This window comes from Dermacentor variabilis, chromosome 7 (genome assembly GCF_050947875.1).
Source record: "Dermacentor variabilis isolate Ectoservices chromosome 7, ASM5094787v1, whole genome shotgun sequence".
Taxonomy (NCBI): Eukaryota; Metazoa; Arthropoda; class Arachnida; order Ixodida; family Ixodidae; genus Dermacentor; species Dermacentor variabilis.
The window spans coordinates 164,032,423-164,054,186 of record NC_134574.1 but is presented as its reverse complement, the minus strand read 5'-3'; the positions used below and the strand labels follow the sequence as shown (position 1 = coordinate 164,054,186).

Below are 21,764 nucleotides of genomic sequence, written 5' to 3'. Positions count from 1 at the left end.
GCGCGCAGCGGAAGACGGCGCGTCTCCTCCCATCATTCCTCCCATGCGCGGGCGAGATTGAGCCGCCATCTTCGCTCACCTTCGCACGCTTTCACTCGCACATACTGCACATGGCACGCGGCGACGATGTTGTCGCCTTTCGACTTTACACGGATCATCGCGGTGATGGTGACGGCAGAGATGCGCCTGGAGTGTCCTTTTAGTTACTATGGCAATAAAACACGACAGCCAGCGACGGCGTTATTGTGACGGCGATGGCATGACCACTGATTTGTTGTTTGTCTAACACTCGCTACAAGCTGCTTCCTCATTTACTTTCGCAACGTCCGTCGTACATACACACATACACGCTCCTCTAAACTCTCCCATCCCCTATTGTCTCTACTGCCATGACCGGCTTACCACACTTCACACTCATAGACTTTTTGCACTTCGACACTCCTAATAACAACCCGAAAAAACAAGGGGGGGGGGGCATTACAGCCAATGTCATTGTTTTGAATATGGTCTGGATGGTTTGGTTTGTTTGGAATGGTTTGGATGGTTTACAGCCGTAGGAACAAACAATATTTACATTGACTAGACAGCGATATGGAACCGTTATCTTTAGTGTAATTACCATTGTCCCAAAAGAAGAGTGTGTGACGGCGAGTTGATATACGGTAAAAGTTCTAGCAATGGTAAGATTATGTGAGGAAAAAGTTTAAAGTTTCTTAGTAATTGTGATTGTTGCAAGTAATTACTCAATCTTCGATTTTTCTTGTATTCGTGGCCTATAGTAGATGCCCGCGATGTGCTCGGAGAACTAATCCAGTCGCCGTGTTTATAATTCGTGCAAATGTGAGCCAGGTTATGGATGATGTGTTGACAAAGTTCGATGTGTTTGAGTTAATTACAATGTTTGGAGTAAATTTCTCCTGCAAGCGCCATAGAGAGTTTTAGGTGTGTTAGGAATGTTGTTTTACTTACCTTTTTCTAATGGAAGAACTAGAACTGCCACAGAAATCACTTAGAGGAAATGGTTGAAACATTTGGCTGGTGATTACGTTACGTGAAGTTGAATGTTCGTGGTTCAAATACAAATTTTGCTAAATATGCATTATTATAGTTTTCTCAACCGTTAAATGCAGACAGTGTTTCAAATGGGTGAGTCATAAGCGGGCAACGTTTTCAAATTGTAACCTTGAAATAAAGGCAACAGCATTCTATGCGACTGTTTGAAAGAAACTCCTTGGATGAAGATCGGGCTGGGATTCTGCAAGCTCGGACAAATCTGGTGTTTCTTATACGTTATCTATTTCTCGTTATGTTAGTCTATATATATATATATATATATATATATATATATATATATATATATATATATATATATATATATATATATATATATATATATATATATATATATATATATATATATATATATATATATAACAATTCGAAGCTTTAGCTGCGCATGAGCAGTCGTCATTACAACTCGAGGCGTTATTGTTGTCCATGATGAAATTCATTAGCAATTAACTCTTGGGCATTCTTTATACTAATACATTTGGCTGCGGCCTGTAGTTCTACTCCGTTAGTTGCCTGCAAACGATATAAACAGGAAACACGTCCAAATAAAAAAGTTGCGCTTTCGCACCAAAGGTGAAGCATCGGTTGTGAGAACAAATTATTAGACAGCTATACGAAGTAAGCATAGCAGATTTATCAGCCGTACAAACTTGTAAACATTTGGTAACTTAATTAGCAGGCATTGTGTCACGAGCACACGAGCATACATGAACACATCTCACTTGGCGACCGCGGACACTCTCTGCCCAAACGCTGGCGTGATGAAGCACGGCAGCAGCAGCGAGCGAACTGACCTTCGTCCTGCCTCTAGCTTCAACGAGAGCTAAGCGACTAGAACACGGTGCATACGAAGCTGTGAGCAATCGGCGTACTCTGTCCCGATCGCAGATCGCTTTCAAGGCCCGCGCGCCAACCCTCGGCCCCGCCATACGCAGCCGGCCCGGAGTAGAACGCGCCTGGTGCCTTGCGCGCCACGGAACACGGCGCGCTCCCTTCCAGCCATCTTCCCTGTCAAGCGCGAGATCGAGCCGCCATGCTCGGCTCGCCCTAGTGCGCGTTCTCCCGCACATACAGCATAGTGCGCGCGGCCACAATGTTATCTCGCTTGGCCTTCATACAGAACATCACGGCGACGTCGATTGCGACTGTGGAAATGCGCTTGCAGTGCCCATATAATTGCTATCGCTGTAAGATCATCTAGAATTGAAGTTACGTCCACGTACGGAGTGCCCATTTAATAAAAAAAATAAAGAAAATATATTATGGGGTTTTACTTGCCATAACCCCGATCTGATTATGAGGCACGCCGTAGTGGAAGACTCCGAAAATTTGGACCACCTAGGGTTTTTTTAACGTGCACCTAAACCTACGTACACGGGTGTTTTCGCATTTCGCCCCCATCGAAATGCTGCCGCCGTGCCCAGGATTCCATACCGCGACGTCTTGCTTAGCAGCCCAGCACCACAACCACTAAACAACCACGGTGGGTGCCACATTTAACCAAGAATAATTGCAATAATGAGTCTAAGTAAAGGGCTTGTCGGGGATCCTTTACGCATACCATCGAAGCCAAAATTATCTTCTTTTGTTAACTGCCAGTCCGCTAAAGACCCAAATTTTCATAATGAAGAAAGCTTCATGACTTGAAAAGTGAGGAGGCAGTGCAAAGCTGCCATTGGAGCAAGAGATGTACCCACTAGCTCACGGCTGCACTGATGCTCCAGTGATTTGACAGGTGACGTCAGCAAAGGCGCGCACCAAGAACAAGAGCGCCTGTAGCAGCATCTTGAGATAACGTGCATGCATGTTCAACCAGATTAGGTTCCTTTTTTTAATCATTTGTCCCCAACTTTTTTTAGGCTCTCTGGTTTTATGTAGTCAACGAAAGTCGCGTTTATTGGAGTCCCGTGACAATTTCACTTGCTGACTTCGTTTTGTACTGCTTTCATAGGAACACACTTCTGTATTTTTCTACCGGGAATATCAACTTCCAACTTAAAAAGAAAGAAAGGACGTGTTTGTGCAGCGCATATGTTCTTGACGGTGGGAGTAAAATAATGCATTGCTCTGTGAAAGCCACGTTGCTTCCAAAGCCTTTGTGCTGGGAAGCAAGAGGGACACGGTGGCGCCTGTTGAATAGCACTCTTGCGAACGGCGTTTGCAGGCAGCCTGCAAGAAATTGGCCTCAATGCTGCTGCTCCCCTGCTGGCAATATGAAAGGATAGCCTATGGTAACAAACAAAAGTCATCCGTTCGATGACATGGATCGACAGTGCGCTCTGCAATATTCCAACTTAAAATGCGGTTAGGACAACGGTTTCCAGTAGCCCTGTATCGTCCATATTACCGTAGTTGCCAGCCGGCCTAGCAACGTAGGTTAGAAAAACACACATCGAAACAAAACACACATCTTCGAAGTCCTTTAGGAGCATTATGAGGCAATGAAAACTTTTACCTGGGTTATATTTACTGTCATCTGAGAATTTGGTTCTCACTGGGATTTCAACGAGAAAGGTAGAACACCTTGAGAAAGGAATGTTTTTTCGGCCTGCTTTTAATATCCACATGAAGATAGATTTTTCTTCAAGGTGTAAAGTGACTCTACAAATCTTCCTTTACAACAATTTAAACTTTCTCTTTCGCGCACACACACACACACACATATACACAAATGCACACAAATGCACAAACGCACACACACACACGTCACACATACACGTAGACTTACACACACGCACGCATGCAACCGCCCTCCCACGACACATATACACTCACTGACTCACGCATACACACGCGACAGGTCTTGGTAACCATGTGTAGACTCGGTGCACACCTTGAAATGTGCGCGAAACTGTGCTCTCCATCTCCTTTCTCTCTCTCTTCGTCCCCATACCCCTTCCTCCAGTGTTGGGTAGTAAACCGGACGTGCGGCTGGTTAACCTCCCTGCTTTTCCTCTCTTCTATTTTTCTCTCTCTCATGGACAAACACACACACACGCGCACCCTCACACACATACACACGCGCATACACACCATTGTCCGGGCAGTATTGTATGCCAAGTGCGTACAGACATTCTACTTAAGAAAGTGCAATAAATTACAAGGTACTGATACACTTCCTGTTGTATATAGTGATGCGTGACTTCTGCTGCACAGTACCAGCTGTGTGAAGGAAAGCTGCAGCAGAAACCCCTAATCTCTTCCCGTATCGTTGTAGAGCGCAGTTCTTTGGCGCCCGTTCCTGCAGTGAGTGTCTGCGTTCCCTGCGTAACCGAGCGAACGATCACAGCGAAAGACGAGAGTGAAGGCGGCGCGCAGCGGATAACGGAGAAAGCGGCGACAGAGAAGAGGTGCGAGGAGGAAAGCGGAGAGTTGGGTGCGGCGAAAGCGTGAGAAGAAAAGCGTGCGTAGTGCCACGCACGAGATGCTTTGTGGCGATGGCTACAGATGGCGACAGAGTAGCGCAAGTCGTCTGGGTCAGTCGGCGGCGGATTGTGAAAATCGCGCCCACGCATCAGTTTCGCGCTGGCCCCACGCGCTGCCTCTCGCGATCTCCAGATTAGCGAGGCAGTCGGGCCGCACTTCGGTCCGTTTCCAACGTGCCGCACGAGACTTATTGTACGCGCCAGACAACGTATCGCGAATTGAAAACACGTATAGAGCTGTGCTCAAATTTTGCGTTAGGGAGTATCGTTGGTGAATGTTTTTACGGAAAGAAAAACGTTAACTTTTCAGATTTCTTTTCCTGCCTGAAGGGTTCAGAGGGAATTTGCATAGCACGGCCTAATTTCTCAGGACACTTGACCACTAACCACAGCCGATTTTCGGGCTGAGGGGCGCCTGTGCCCATTGGATAACCGGTGGGCTACCGGCCGCAGTATATGGTTTCCAATTTGCGCCTTCCCGCAGCCGAAATAGACACTCAACTACGAGGCCATGGCTGTTCTGCGATGCGATCCAGTTGTGTGATCAGTATTGACAATGGTCGACAAGATGCCTGTATTTGTGTTTAGACACGTGTATCATGAATCTGAGTTTTTTAATAACGTTCACCTAAATCGAACTACCCGAATGTTCGTTTTTTTTTCATGGAGCTGCATGGCCGGCATCGATCCCGCGACCTTAAGCTCTGCAGTGCAATGCCATCTATCTGTTTAGCTACCACGCCAGGTCAGGACAAAAGTAAACGGGTTGACCATAGACAAGCGCTTTCTTCTAACTCCTTTTATTTCAACACATGCACGAATGTATGTATTCATGGCCTTATCTAAACAACTGACATCAAGTCAACCATACAAAAAGTAATAAGATGAAATGAATGCATGGCGTAGCACTTGAGAAAAAAATCTGTACCCCCAATAGCACCCTACTCGCGACTGTGACATGAATCCCAGCTCTTAATGTGTTAATTGCATGGGAAACATACCGTACCATTGCTTAGACGCCCAATCTCTGGTGCTCCCAAGGTCGCTGCCGTTGTTTGGTGGGCACATTTTCCTCGAAAGGTACACAATCTTCCAACTCAGGTTTACACTCAAAATCAAGCGCGCAAATGCCGGAGTGACCGGGCACAGAGATAAGTGAGGTCTTCCCGATTTTCATGCACTACATAGAAAAAAAAGCACAAGCTTTCAACTACATATATGTAGACACCTTCCAAATTCTACCCAATAGACACAATACGCTGGTTCCACCTCTTCTTCCATTGATGGAAGAACCCCCGCAAACCATACTCCGCTAATTGAATCAGCAGCGGTGTCGTTTCCTTTTGAATTGTATTCACTTCCCCGAATTTCGGTCCATGTACGATCAGTTTGTATTTTGCGACAGGAGGCTAAATTCAGTGAATAAGGAAAGTGTTCCATCACAGTGATGGAAGTGCGTGCCAAAATCTCACGTACTGTCTTTGTAAAGGGCGTGAGATCTCCGCTTCTGATGAATTTGATCCCACGTGAAGCACATGACCTTTGCGAAGCTTCAAGACCTCCACGTGGAAGGTCACATCGATATTTTGGCCTTTACGTACCAATGCGTGGTGCACAATTACATGGCATTCAAAAACATCACCAGCATGACTTTGAATTTTGCTTAGTTCACCTGTGCTTTCTTTTTTCTTTTCCCTTGGCACAGCTTTCTTTTCGCACTACTTGCTCTGTGTGTTCCTCTTGATTTCGTATTCCTAAATACAACTTTCGTCACCTGTGACGACCGTTTGGAATTCGTCGCTGTCGTCTGATGTTTTCGGAGCATGCACCATTACTTTCGTTTGAACTTTCACTCAGCAGTCAAGCTTCGGATCCGTCTTGGCGCAAACGATAAACGTTTTTAAATATTCATTCAAAATATAGTGAACGAAGGACTGTCCCAAATGAAGTGCTTCATATTTTAACAGTGATGTCGCAGTCACGGAGCACCAGCAGTGCGCAGATAATTGATGTCTTCAACTTGGCAGGAGGTTCAAGCGTGTCCCGTTCATGCATCGTCCTTAGGGTTAAAAATTCATTTTTTATAAATTTTGGGCAGTATTACGTTCCAAATCCACAATCTGGTTATGAGACGCGCAGTAGTGGTGAACTCGAGGAATGATTTTGACCACCTGCGGTTTTTCGGCCTACACTTAAATCAAAATGCACGAGCTCATTGGCACTTCGCGCCCATCGAAATCAAGGCGCCGGTGTCGGGATTGGACCCGCGACCACGAGCTGAGCAGCCCAACACCGTAGCCACTAAGCCACCACGATTGTTCTTTGGGGTATTTGCCGTATTCTCTGAAATACTGGGATCACTTGAGGACAGTTCTTTTCTTCAGGCAGCAATGTCGGAGGCTAGCCTAGCCATTTATCTTCCATGTTACCACAAACTACAGCTCACACAGAGACAACGACAAGAATTGGTAAAAAAAAAATTATAGCGTTTTACTTGCCAAAGGAATGGATGAAACGCAGCGCAGACTGCCAAATGGTTTTTTGTTTATTTCTGGAGATATGTATGCACACACGTGAATTTTATAATCCCAAAGGAAAAGAGACTTGCTAACAGGATTTCCTTTTGTCTCTTTCTCTATCTCCCTTTCTTTGCTTTCGAGATTACATAAATCAATTGTTCATATGCTCGTATATGTTATTTTCTGGAAAAAAAAGAACACTTCGAAATCAGTGCTCACCTTCGTCTTTTCCTCTACTTGTCCCAATGTGCACCATAGTGCTTCCGCTTAGGGTATCTTTCCCATAGGCCTTCTGCAACATTTGATAAGTTGCTGCACCATTCTTGTCCACATTCTCAAGATATTGATATTGCCCCTTTGTTTACGTCAGTTCGTCGTACACCTTTTCAATAAGACGCGATCGCGTGCAGCGGGATCTTCTTATTTTCCTAAAAGAAACTAACTTAGAGGTTTCTGTGTCTCTGGACTGAATTACTGCGACCCCAGTTGATTGCGCGAGTACCCCCGATGCCCCCTTTTTGGTGCAAAACTAAACTTGCACAAATCCCGTTTTCTCATCCCCACGTCAGCAGCGAGGCTGAGTTCCGCGGACGTCGACCGACAGCTTGAACTGGTGGACTGGGCGCAGAAGGCCAAGCAGGCCCAGGGCCATATTTGAGCCCGATCCCTCAGCCACGTCCCCCTTAACCCTTCCCGCTTTCAATAGAGTTTACCACCACCACCGCCACCACAAATCTCTACACGATGAGCAGCTTCGTGGCATTACGGCGAAGTGAATCGACAGAGCAGCGCGACGACGCACACGGGGTCGTAAAGTAATGAGCCGATGTGCTCTGGCAGAAACTAATTCATTTACGTTTATTTAAGCGAACTACAGTGCCATTGCGAGGCATCGCAAGAGTGGGTGAAAAAGAACACACATAAATATTGGCACATGACACAAAAAAATTTTATGATTTGGTTACCATCATAAATAGACTGCGTGCACATTATGCATTTAGTGTGAAACAGGAACACAACTAATTTATTTTGCATAACACAAAAAAACCATAATACTAGGGCGTTACATGGTCGCTCTTCTGCAAATTCATCTTATGCAAGCTGCCTCAAAGCACCATTAGGTTAGGTTTACATGGTAGCTCTTCTGCAAATTCATCTTATGCAAGCTGCCTCAAAGCACCATTACGTTATGTTATACTTCTACTGTTGTTGGGAGAAAGGAATTTTTAACCAAGCTTAAACACGATTTGAAAGGACCAATGCTCAGGGGTGAGTAGACTCTGTTGTGCTTGCTGAACGACGAATGAGCGAAAGTGGCACTGCGATAACTGTTGAAGAGCATAGAGTGCTATGCGTAGTGGCAAGGCGCTCGCGTGGTTCTTTGTTTGACTGTATGCTATGATAAATAATGTGCGTGTAATGAAAAGAGCGCGACAAGCTCGTAGTTGCTAAATGCGAACCTCATCGCTTTTAAGGTGAAGTTTTCGTTGCCGTTTCCCCGTATTTGGCGCGATTAATTGGCCGTGAAGTGCTGGTGCATCCGCCTAGCTCGGCGGATATATATATATATATATATATATATATATATATATATATATATATATATATATGCACGCCATAAATAAATATTCGCGAATCGCCTGATATAGCAATCCTTGCATGCTGAACAAGTATGTCCACTTTTGTTGTGCATAACAAAAAAAATATCATGCACAAAGCCTCAACATATATTTTCGATTCACTGGCATCGCGAAACAACACCGATCTGTTATTGTGATGGCGAATAATGTTGAACGGGTTATTTGATTTCGTTTATTTTCTTTGATTTAGCCATTCGATATGTGCTACTGTGGTTGTGCGCGTTCTTGGCCAATCCTCCAGAATGGGTCAATGTGGCAAAAGAGGTAAAGAATTCCCTAAATGTGGCGTGCTTCGCGAGGTTCTTTTCTCTTCATACGCCTGTGATCATCACTCCTCCCTCAATGCTGGATAGAGGCTAAATGCTTCGCATAACGTTGATTTCCGCAAAGGGTCTGCATGCTTTTCCATTACTACTTAACGGTGCACTTGGGCGTTTCTTTTTCCTGCAAGACGTTTCCTGCCAGGCTGTAAATATTCTTCGCGGAAATATTGATAGGTACAAGGGAAACACTTACGCGTTAACTGCAAAAATGGCGCCGCTTATACTACCAGTATGATTCCGTGCGGTTGGATGTGTGGTGTGTGACTGCAAATGCCGAGCACCACTTTATTTCAGTTATACAGCGAACCACGTGTGAGACGGAGGTACGCATCGTGTGCGCAATGAATGAATGCGAGAGCCTGGTATCAGCCCGTTAATGGCGTTGCGTGCCCGGCGGAAGAGAGACCTTCTACCTTCTTTCTTGTCTTAAGAGGAAGCTTTAGCTCGGACCCAACTCCGACGCGGCCTATTCAAATACATGTGAAACGCAAAAACGTTTTTATGAGATAACCCCTGGACCGATTTTAATGAAATTTGTTGCATTTGAAAGAGAAAGTTGAGTTCTAGTGACTGTTGGAAGCGGAATTTCTATTTAGGGCTTGAATTTTCTTAAAACGATTTTCAAATATTTGACCGTTTAAAAAAAATAGAAGCACAATTTTTAAAAATTGATAGCTCTGTATCAAAAACAGATATCGCGGTTCTGTGAACGGCATCCATTAGATCATTGAAAGCGGACAAATGCGATATGTCATTTTACATCTTACGTGAATTTGTTACGTTGTTTACAAGGGTTCTGCAAAAGCTGTATTTTCATGTTACTAAATTTTTTGAGATTCATGTGTAATATATCAATATTGTCCGCTTTGGATGTACTATTAGATGCATTTCCCAGAATTGTAGTATCGTTTTTCCTTTAGGAGTTGCAGAGTTGTAAACTTGGCAGTTTTGTTTTTTGGAAATTTAGGATTTTCGCCAGTTTTTAATAAAAGATTGACGCCCTAACTGAAAAATTCGAAACCAACAGTCACTAGACTTTAAGTTTTTCTTTTAAATGCAACAAACCTCGTCAAAATTGGTGCAGTGGTTGCCGAGAAAAACGGATTCTCTTTTTACATGTATTTAGATAGGAGCACCCGAGCTAAAGCTTCCTCTTAATGCCTTTGGTGCGGGAGGATGACAGACACGAGCGCCGACTTAATGGAAAGCTCGCGATACATTTGGTCCAGCTAAAATGAACTTAAGGAAAAACGCCTGAACGACGCATCGCGCCTGTAGTTCTCCGTGGTGCTCTGTCCCACAGTTATTCTCCTCGCTTTTTTGTATCGTTATGACGTACTCTTATTTGCTAAATGTGAGCGCTGACGTAAGGATAGGGCAGCAAAAATAAAAGAAAAAAAACGAAAATGAAGAGTAAAAGAAAAACGCCCGCTTGTGAACTTGAATTGTGAACTTCTAGTTGATGTGTCACGACTTGTGACTTGTTCGCGTGAACTCGTTCGTAAGTGCTTTTCTATTGCTGTGGCTTTATTCTCCTCAGAGCCTTCCTCTTTATAATGCCCGGCGGATTTGAGGAGTACCCGCCCTTCTGCGAGGCGCTAGCATCTCCTTACGTGCATTTCATAAATATAATAAGAAAAAACAAAAGAAAACAAATTATCTCCAAGAACGAAGATGAGCGTTGGCCATAGGATGATTGCTAACATCGTAGAGCGCTGCGGCGATTGCAAAAAATGCCTGTGTCATCGAAGCCTGTTAGCTTGTCATCTGCGGCGAAAAAAGATAACCTCCCCTACTTAAACACTGATGAACTTAGGAGCATTATTCGAAGGTGTGTGGCTACAGTAAGTGAAACCTAGCACAGTTGGTGGCTGCACTTTATCGAAAGAGCTCCATCGAGGTGACAGTTTATACAGCGAACTGTAGTAATGAAATAAGTGAAGGAAACCTTTCGTGTGCAAGTTGTTCAGCGAATCTTTATTGCGTCATTGCAAAGAGCGGGGTTCCTGCCGACTATTCTAGTAGGTTTTTCTTGCAGTTCTTTCTGAGAACACATCTGCCGTTGCTTGCGCGGCAGGTGTACCTCCTGCACCAGCACTTGGCTACGAGGTCGGTCCGACACACCCGGGGTGTTCCCGAGGGCCGCCTTCCCGCCAAGTATTCGCTGCAGCTGCACTCGCCGCAGTTGCTCGAGCTACGCCAGAATACCTCGCCTGTAATGCGGCACTTGCGTTTAAATAGAGACCCTGAAAGAGAGGGAAGTCAATACGTTAGTCAGGGTGCGTCTTCGATAAACACTGTATGCGACGGGGCTACAATCTCTGGGGAGACATGTACCGGTACGGTAGGCAAAACTGTTCAGTGCACCGGGAACGGGAAAGTCGTTTTAGGATTACCGCTGACTGCTTCCACAGCACTAGCATTTAGACGCGTTCAGGCATGTGCATACATAGGAGATAGGACCGTTTCTTCGGTGCAGATGTAGAGGACAAACTCAAGCGACAACCGTGCTAGACAAGAACTCAGCACTCTGTCCTTGATATCCGTATTTTGAACTGTCAAAGCTATGCACTCAGACGCCCATTCCCTTCGCCCGTATTTTCCTTGGCGTTATGCGTCTTTTTCCGTGTATATGAAGCAAGTGTCTATGACAACGCTGAACCGCAGTCCAGCGCCCTCCCAAGCGTCCCGATTTACCAGTGGTGGCTGGTACGAAGCATTGTTTCCGTGAGGCAATATACCTACGACAAAAAGGGAGCACGTAATATGCAGTGAGTGGCCGAAGGACGAGTTGGGGAATGACGGATTCGCACTTGAGTGAAACTATTCGACACTGTTGTTCCACAACTTTCTTTGCAGGCGTGAATATACTCCTATCTGTGTGAATATATATATTGTACATTTCCCAAGAGGTAAATTTATTCATTGGTAAAATGCTCCGTGCAAGCCATCAGAGGCACCTTAGCGAATGGTTCAACTAATGAAATTCAGCGCCGTAGTAATTATTATTGCACGTCGGCTACACATAAAAGGAAGCATTCGTATATAATTTATTGTTTGCCAATTATATTCTTCTAATTATTACTTTGTAATATATGGGGTAATTGCAGAACTGAAGCCAAGCCCAGGTGAAGGTCATGTGCGTTCTACAGAAGTATTGAGACTACAACCGTTTAAAGATAATTGTCGCCAGTATCTGTCTTTAAACACAGTGGCGTTCCATATTCTTTTGTCCCGCAGTGCTTGATGATTGACATAAAAACCATTAGGTGAAATGCAATACATTCCGTCGCAAGTTTGCAAGGATTAAGTCAGGACCGTTAGGTGGTGGCATCAATATACACCTTAGCAAACAAATTTTCAGCACTGACTGGCGTCAATTCGGCAAGTGCTTCATGTTGTCTGCCGTAATTTAATCAGGAGTCAAGTGCAGAACATCACTAAATTAGGATGTGGTTATGGATTACGGATAAGAATTTGATTTTTTTGATGAAACTAACTTATTGCGGAAAAAGGCGTTGTAAGGCTGCATTACACGTTTTGCTCAGTTCGGGTCCGCGTCAAAAACTGGACATGTCAATCGGTGTACGAAGTGATAGTTGCACTTCCCTGCTTTCCCCGAGGACGCAAATTGTTGAGCGTAGGCAGTGCTAATTCTTACGTCGCTCTGGCAAAGATGGTCATCTGTCTTGCCCAGCCGGGCCCCTGTGCCTTTCCCAGAAACCGCCGCCGTTGCGATTGAGATGTTACTTGCTTTGTTCACGAGGCTGATGTTCTCCGTTAACCCAGTCACCTCGTAGGTCGGCTATATTGAGCTAAATAGCTGCTGTGTGTAAAGTTGGCAAATGTCGGCACGGTAGTTAGGAGCGCAACCATTATGATTGCGTGTTCCATGTAACGGCTACATTGAACGAAGAGGTTCACAGCAAGATGTGGGCTCGAGGTGCTCAAGAGTTGTCGAACAACAAATGCTACTGGAGCTAACGTTTTGACAGTGGAACATGTATATGTTTGTCCCCTGTTGTTTACCCTATACCTAAATTATGAACTGCGCCCTCTTATCAAGTTTCACAAGTTTCTGGCATAATACTATTCTCAATAACTATATCAATATCGCTAGAATCTATTACATATGTATGTATAGCTGCTAAAAAATTTCGCAAGAGTGAATACTACACCATAAAAAGTAGCACGCTTCAGTGACTTTGCTTTCTTCAGCTTAATTACTACGAAATGCAGCTAGGAGGCGTTTCCACGCTGCTCTTTTGTGTTTCCCGGTTCACTTCGTTTCAAGCTGCTGCACCTATCTTAAGCCTGGCTTTTCTAAGAGTATGCCTCTGCTCCTGGGCTGTTTCAAGCCTTCCCCCTTTCCGGCCTCGATTCCCCGGTGTGAAGTTCGTACGCGCTGACAATTTCATTGACACACACACACACACACACACACACACACACACACACACACACACACACACACACACACACACACATATATATATATATATATATATATATATATATATATATATATATATATATATATATATATATATATAAAAACTAATTATTGGCGTCGTACCCACACTGAAGAACCACGGCGGAAAAGCTGCCCCGATCTTGTTACTTTAATGAAACTCCAATCTCTGATAGTACGTGTGTGGGACGCTGCTGTCAACACCCACCATGGCCGAGACCCTTGCTTCCTACAGAGCACCGTTCATTCAAGTATGGGCGATCTTTTCAGCCGGGGGCTGACATTTTCAGTGCATTTCTTACGTTATAGTCATTGGTCCTGGTAGAAGGCGAACAAGGGGTGACGGTTAGGTCACTCGGCTTAAAGGCATATAAGCTCTGCTAACATTGGTCACACCACCGCGTGCTTTATTATTGAAATGTTGTAGGAAAATCGTTCGAAATTTCATTGACACACACACACACACACACACACACACACACACACACACACACACACACACACACACACACATATATATATATATATATATATATATATATATATATATATATATATATATAAACTAATTATTGGCGTCGTACCCACACTGAAGAACCACGGCGGAAAAGCTGCCCCGATCTTGTTACTGTAATGAAACTCCAATCTCTGATAGTACGTGTGTGGGACGCAGCTGTCAACACCCACCATGGCCGAGACCCTTGCTTCCTACAGAGCACCGTTCATTCAAGTATGGGCGATCTTTTCAGCCGGGGGCTGACATTTTCAGTGCATTTCTTACGTTATAGTCATTGGTCCTGGTAGAAGGCGAACAAGGGGTGACGGTTAGGTCACTCGGCTTAAAGGCATATAAGCTCTGCTAACATTGGTCACACCACCGCGTGCTTTATTATTGAAATGTTGTAGGAAAATTGTTCGAAATTATCGCAAGCATGTGTTGGTGCAACAATCATGACACCCAAGCTACATTATACGAAGGTCGATAGCACGCTTCTATTGTCTAGAATATCTTTTACCTGCCACACACATTTTCACTAAAGGAGACAGGCACAGGTGCAGGACAACTTCCAGGATATAAGCTTATCTGCACATCTTCATTGCTCTCCTCTTCCTTTCCCCCTTCCCGATACGTTTCTGCTGTGTCTCCTGCGTGCTGCGCTTTTGCTGTATCACTATGCGATTTTCACTGTCCGCTCGCGTTTTTGTAGACCTTACCACTCTTGTAGGACATTAATTTTATAGGGCAAAATTTCAGAAAAGAAAAACATAGTAAAAGGAAAGAGAAGACGGAGAGACTGGCGCTACACCTCCTTACCCCTCCTTACAAGGAAAGGCGAAGACTGCAAGGAGTCATCCAACATCAAGAACTTAGTAATTTTATTTCTGCATCTCATATACAAAATGAGGTATGGCTCACACAATCCTTAGCATTGATTAGAATGTGAAACGATTCTAGCAGTTCCAGCGCGCATAATTTCAGGAAACTGAGATTTTGCTGGCCAAATCTTCAGCATTGATTACAACTTGAAATTCTTCATACAGTTCCCGCGCAGTTTTATCTTCACTTCTGCCAGGATCCTCACATCACAATAACGCGGTTCGCAGAGGTTCGCAGAGATCACAGGTTGTCTGCATGATCTGAATTCTCGGTAGTTTTTTTATTTTTCTGAATTGTACCACTGCAAAAGTCGTGTCTTATAGTGAGAAGCGACTTGCCCGAGAACAAGTTATCTCGCGTAGCGCTGCAGAAGGCTCCACTGTTTTTCCTGCGCCATTACAGGCTTCGACTGGAGAGCAGCGTAAATTGTAGTTTAGCTGCTCCACAGTTACCACTTGTGCAGGAAGCATTTCTGCTCAACTCTTTTCTGCAGCAAGCAGGCATGTGAACAGTGTTCCCTATTGAAATCAAGAGACCGCTGCACTCACCCAAAGTCCCATTCCAAGCCGGTCGTGATACATTCCAGCCACCTTGCGAACCGCCGCCGACGCCTACAAGAAATTATAGGGCGTAATTGAATTGTGACACCTCGGCACGCTTATGAAGAATCGCCTTCAGAGTTGTGGGTACATTCAGTGGGTCAACAATAAGACTGCAACGTTAAGTTGTATGATAATATCTATCCGATTGCATACGACAATTCTAACACGGTTGTTGGACCTGGAGTGCGCAGGTATATAGGCACCTTTTCTTTAATCTTACCCACCACAGTGGTTCGTTGGTGAAAGCGTCGGTTGGCTGGTTATTCATAAGTAAAACCACTTACCGGGTGAAGGACAACAACTACAGGAAACGGCACACGCCATCGCAGTGTGTGTCGTCTCTCTTAGTCCTCGTCCTTCGCGTGTTACCTGGTTTTATTTGTGGCTCATTAGCTTTATATCATGCAGCTGCCGAGGACACATGTTTACTTCACGGTGGCAGAAATCCTATGGTCGTTGAATGCGAAAACGCTCCTGTCTTTACATTTATGTGCTTGTTAAAGAATCCCACATGGTCAAAGGTATTCTAGCGGCTTCTACTACAACGCCCCTCGTAACCTACTGCGTAACTGCAGGACATTACAGCGTACAATTTTAAAGTGTAGCTCTTTTCGGGACACGAACAGCGATAAACCTAAGCACAAACATTGCGCAAAGTTCTCTTCAAATCAATTCCAAAATGTGCGTTGGATCGTTTAGTTTCTTTTGCTCTAATAAGAAACTCGGAAGGGAAACAAAAAAATAGCGCCAAGTCAACATCTTATATCAAATTATCGCCTATGTTACAATGCCCCTGTGTGCTGTTAAACATGTACAGACAAACTTCAAAGCATCAAGAAACAGGCCTACCGCGAAATTAGTCAGCTACGTTTAATTATCACCCGCTGCATTGTTGCATTTTTGGTTGAGCCTCGTTCTCGAGTCGAGTGATTTATTGGGTTCTGTGAATGTTTATCTGGTTTTGAGGAACTTTCGATATACCTACACTTCCAACAATGCCACACACTTAAACACTTCCAAACAATGCCAGCAGTCTAATAACGTGATAGATTCTGCTCGCTTAGAAATTTTGACTGTTTAGCGAACATGTGCACAGAACCATTCATTAAAGAAATTTTTTACCGAATGGAATACTTTTTTTTACAGATCCACAGTTCCCAGAGGCTTGCTTAGGTTAAGGTTTACGCGATTAATAAGGCATCCGGGAGGGTCGGCTCTTCTAAGGAAATTCTTTAACTCAAGGTACCCCAACTACCCCATCCATCTGAAATCGTTGTGTTCCTCCATTACACTTCCTCCATATATACTGCGACCTGTGCGATTGCGGCTCAATGGTTAGCGCATTGTGCTATGGGAGGCGAGGTTCAATGCCAACATTGCGCACGTAATTCAAATGTATTTAAAGCATGAGCTATTTGGCAAGACCGCAGCAGCATTCGTCCAGCCAGCAGCCACGCTTCAGCAAGTCTGGGATGGTTCGCAAAAAAGAAAGCTTTGATTTAATGTACTCTATACCTTGTACTCTAACTGTGATGTTATGTCGAATATTAGAATACGGGCATTGTTCATGTGTACGAATAGTTGTTCTTAAATCCTCTATTATTCATTAGTAGTACCAGTATCCTTTGAGAAAAGGTTGTACGTTACAGAAAGAGCTGCAAAGGTGGCCGAGTTTGCCTTAGTGACGGCACAAGACGTACATAATTTATATGCGGCAATATCACGTTATTTTTTTCAGTTATCATAGATCGATTGTTTTCGCAAGCGGATCGATGGAAACACTGACGAATCTTTCCACCTACATGTAAATTTAGCCAAGGATGAAATGGTTCGTGAAAGTGCGCAACCCCCAACACGCTCCTCCCCCTTATCACTGCCCTTTTCCTAAACTTCATGCTCCTTTGGCTAACTTCGTTGCCTTCCTTCTTTTTAGTGTATTCTTACTGATGCGTCCATCGATAGAAAGTATCCTCTGTGCAGTGAATAGCTGCGAGTTACCAAATTTTGCGTAAAGAAAATATAATCTCCGTAAAGCGTCATATCCCATTATAGGGTCTATTTGAGAAAAGCACGGATTAGTGTAACTTACCTGAATATCCTCCTCCACTACTGCCTCCGAACCCTGCTTCCGCCCCACCACCGAACTCACCGCCCCCTAAAGTTATATAAGGAAACAGAACTTCAGTACATTTCTGTTCGCATTGACGAATTCATTAGGCAACGGGGAAGCCGATGTCAATGCAGGAGTATTTCTATTCCTTATGATGACGAAGGCTGGGAAGACAATCCTCTACGTTGGTGTAACTACTTGCGGCGTATTTTACTTTGATTCAGGAATTAACGTACTCTCTTGTGAAGCATGTTCCGGGTTTACGTGGCCAATACACACACACACAAACACACACATACACACAGCGTACCAGGACGCCTTGTTATTGTGTAAAAATAGGAAGTTCTTCTCACCTAAACCAATTGATCCACTCGATCCCCATGTTCCTTCACCGCCTGTACTGCCTCCGATGTTAATGCCGCCAAAACCTAAACGACAGAGAAAAATAATATTTCCAGATGAGGCATGGACAAGGCTTTCTAGGTGTCTATTCCGGCCATGTTTTTAACAGTGCATCAGATTTATTTGTTGGTAAAATGTCGCGTTCATGACTGGAGTCCTATAGTAAATTTAAATGATCAATTCAGAAAGTTTATTACTATTCTGCGAGGTAGACTTTTAATGCGTTATCAGTGACAAGAATGTAGGTTGCAAGCTAAATTGCAAACTGCCCTACTGCCCCTGCTAATGCAGACCTGCCCAATATTTCACAGCTACATTAATTTGAACATGTAGCAACTTTTCGCATTTCTAAAGGCGGTGCAAAATTCACTCACTTGCACCACCTGAGGCTCCCGCCCCTGACACACCAGCGCCACCAGCGCCACCAGCGCCGCCAGCAACGCCAAGGCCCCCGGAGCCATAGCCTTGAAGAAAAGAGATAAATACAGAAAAACAAATAAATAAAGACTCGATCGCATGCACTATAAAGAATGCATCTTAGGTATAGCACTTTCGTGCACTGAACAGGAACAGAAAAAACCGTTGCAGCCGCTAATATGCTGCGAATGAATGTTATTGACTCTATTAAGCTTAGGCGTGACTGGTGAATTTACGTGACAGAGGCTCGGATGGTATTGATGGCTCTTGAGAGAAACTAGAGGCTGCTATGGCGGTTCTTGAAGGCGTGCATAGCGTTGCGCAGACGACCTCGGCGTGCCTGGGGTTACAAACAGCGCGGAGGAAAGTAATATTTTCTTTTCTTTTGTTACTCTAAGTGACAAATTTATTCATTGAGTAAGTTTGCTAAGTAATTTATTATTGAGTAATTATTCAGTAATTATGGAGCAATTTATTTATTGAGTAATGCGCGTATGTTTTCGAGCAACGTTCATTGGCACTGGCAATACTGGCAATATACGCTTCGTTAATGGTGTGGCATCCGCACTCACCTGAACCACCCGATGTACCCGACAGTGACCCGCCAGCGCCGCCCGCACCACTGTGGCCACCAGCGCCATAACCTGAATAAAAAAAGAAAACCGGATATGCTGCTCATGCCGGAAACATAAATGCGTGCTTTTTATCGCACATTCGCACACCGAGTGGGCACGGAAGAGTCATGAAGGTGCTGGATTTTAGAAGTAGTGGAGAAATATAACAAACCCACTCAGGCAATACGAGTAAGTTATGGAATTGTGGGATTAGGCGACAACGTTTAATGCGCGTGAGAAACTGTTATTTCTGAAGAAGTTAATTCCATCAAGTGTGCAAGTTGTTGGGAATGAGAAACAAATGTACCTTAATTTGGTAGTTTCAGAATGGTTTTAGAATGGTTTTAGTTTTAGAATGGTAGTTTCAGAATGGTTTTAGAATACGGGATTTAGAAACGCGTACGAAGGATGGTTCTTAAAGCATGGTTTATTCACCCGGAATAATGGCGTTCGTCTAAAAGAAAGCAGGCAGCCGGCATTGGCGAAAAAAGAAACCAGAAAAACAAGCCTCACGCATTGTGCAGACCAATTCTGCTTCCGTAACGTAGATGTGAGTATGAGTGTACACATATCAGCAAAGGCGGATGAATCAGTCATAAAGGACGCAACAGAATGGCGCACTGAGGTGACAGGACACCCAGCGAAAGGCTCAGGTGAGCGACTTCAACTATGGAAAAAGCGGATTCGCCCTTATCGACGCCAGTAACTGTACATCATCAAGAACTATAGGCGACGACATTGCATTACAGATTTTCTTACCTGTTACGCATCCGCAGTTTCCTTCTTTCTTTTTTTCATGTGCAAAGCAATCAATGACAGCGGTAGGTTATTTTTGTTGATAAACTACAACGAGCCGACTACTACCCGGGCAAAAAAAAAAAAAGATTCCCAATGGGGAGCTTAAAGGGCGCAGACATGGCCAACTTCTTTTTTCAGTATCTTGAGTGACATCATCGTTCTCCCTGTTCTTCGCTTCGTCAATGACGCTGATGCTGTAGTATATAATATTATTGCTCTGACACAAACTATGTAATCGAACTGACGGCATATAAACACGGCCCTAACATTTGTCACATCACGGAGCGACAAGACGACGACGAATCGCAGAAGGCGTGAACTGCCAACGAATGCGAGGAAGTCCTTATTCAACATGCTTTTCCGAGTACTGAAAGCAACGCGTCATACTTTGAGGTGGATGTGGCTACAAATATTGCCCTGACAAAATTATGTTGGTTAAGGAATAAGGCTACCAGTGTTAACTACACTAAACTCCATGTTTCGTCCAGTGTTAGCGCCGATAACATTTGTAGCAAGGCGATCGAGCCAGATGTCACCATTCGCCTAGTGTGTTTTTTTTTTGTCTTCGTCGAGGAAAAACCTTACTTGAGCGCACAAATCATACGGAAGGAAAGAAAGCGACAGGGCAGAGTGCTACTAATAACCAATGAGCTGTATTGGTCGAACAGCAATCTATAGTAAGAGACGAAATGGGAAGCCGATAAATCTGCATGCATGTTGCTCGCAAAATTACAAAAGAAAAAAGAGAGAGAGAGAGGGCGTGCACGCTACACGTGTCTTGAAAACAAATGTTTCGCCAATATATGTATATATATATATATATATACATATATAGTCATTGCTTGAGGAAAGCACGCTCGCCCCGGGAGTAAAATGAAAAAAAAAAAGAGTACGACGGTGCTTACTCAACGTACGTCGTACTTTTTCCTCATTATATATATATATATATATATATATATATATATATATATATATATATATAGAGAGAGAGAGAGAGAGAGAGAGAGAGAGAGCCAAGTACAGAAACAGGTGATGTTAAAGCCTGAAACCCTTTTTCAGACTCCACCATTCCAATCTCTTGCCTGCGATAATGGAGGGGTTCCCTTGCCCGGGTTTTCCAAGCGTTTCTAGGAGCATCTTCTCGGCCACTTTCTCGATCGTATCCTTCATATATGCTAACACGATCGAATTTCGGGCTTTGCTGTCGACCGAAGGCATGGTACGAGTGCGAATCAGAAAGTCTTTTCCCCTATCTTTTATTAGTCAAAGCAAGGTACATGCAAGCAATTACCAATATACGCCTTATTCTACGTACCTTACGCAATTTTGCACATAATTTCCACACCATTTCCGACATTTCTCTCATCGCAGAACGAAATTTGAGATGCCCCTGTGGTAGAATTCGTCCGGCTCACTGTAGAACCACCATCGGAGTGCTGTCTTGGATTCACGGCCTTTTGCGAACTCACCCCCCCCCCCCTCACGCTTCACAAAGCAAGACACCTTTCCCCATACGTGGGCGGCATTATCCTGCGGATTTCGACGAGCGTTTGTCCCTTGTTCCATAGAAAATGAATCCCACTTCGTTTCATGTACGCCGTGGACGTGCGAAGAACAACGGCCATCTTCAAAACTGACAGCAGCGCCGTGCCGCCGAGCTACCGGCAGCTAAGGCCGTTGGAAGGTCCACCGTTGAGAATGGATACGTCCACTTCGCCTTCACATCCGCAATTTGGCTAAAAAAATAGGGGCAAAGACTTTCTGATTCGCCCTCGTAGATACATTTAACTTACGGGAATGCTGAATTGTTTTGTGCATCGTAGCACGAACATGTTCCAAATGCGTGTACACTGGATACGTTGGCTGTGTGACTAAAGGCGTGAATTATCCTGGGTGATAATTTCATCGCTTTGCAGCAGCCTCGGGTACTGTCTCCTTAAATAAAATTTACTCAGTAGTCGTTCATAAAAACTCTTGAGTAGAAATTACCAAGA

The 21,764-nt window shown here is 44.2% G+C and overlaps 2 protein-coding genes across 49 annotated transcripts in view; both read right to left on the bottom strand.

The window, feature by feature from the left end:
* LOC142588925 (uncharacterized) overlaps window positions 1-7,303 on the bottom strand; it is a 103,671-nt gene extending 96,368 nt beyond the window's left edge. Inside the window, exon 1 of the mRNA XM_075700736.1 lies at window positions 7,235-7,303. Within this exon, the coding sequence (XP_075556851.1) occupies window positions 7,235-7,271 (37 nt within the window). The 5' untranslated portion in view covers window positions 7,272-7,303. The remainder of the gene's footprint in view (window positions 1-7,234) is intronic.
* Window positions 7,304-10,934: 3,631 nt separating this feature from the next.
* Window positions 10,935-21,764, bottom strand: part of LOC142588398 (uncharacterized) — a 139,653-nt gene continuing 128,823 nt past the window's right edge. For 41 of the 48 annotated variants that reach the window (XM_075700093.1, XM_075700087.1, XM_075700094.1 and 38 more), the window contains 6 exons: window positions 18,931-19,002; window positions 18,316-18,405; window positions 17,893-17,967; window positions 17,519-17,584; window positions 15,376-15,438; window positions 10,935-11,224 (listed from right to left, as the gene is read on the bottom strand). In XM_075700093.1, coding sequence (XP_075556208.1) covers window positions 10,992-11,224; window positions 15,376-15,438; window positions 17,519-17,584; window positions 17,893-17,967; window positions 18,316-18,405; window positions 18,931-19,002 — 599 coding nt within the window. In that variant the 3' untranslated portion in view covers window positions 10,935-10,991. The remainder of the gene's footprint in view (window positions 11,225-15,375; window positions 15,439-17,518; window positions 17,585-17,892; window positions 17,968-18,315; window positions 18,406-18,930; window positions 19,003-21,764) is intronic. The other 7 variants (XM_075700071.1, XM_075700089.1, XM_075700064.1 and 4 more) reach the window with 4 other exon arrangements.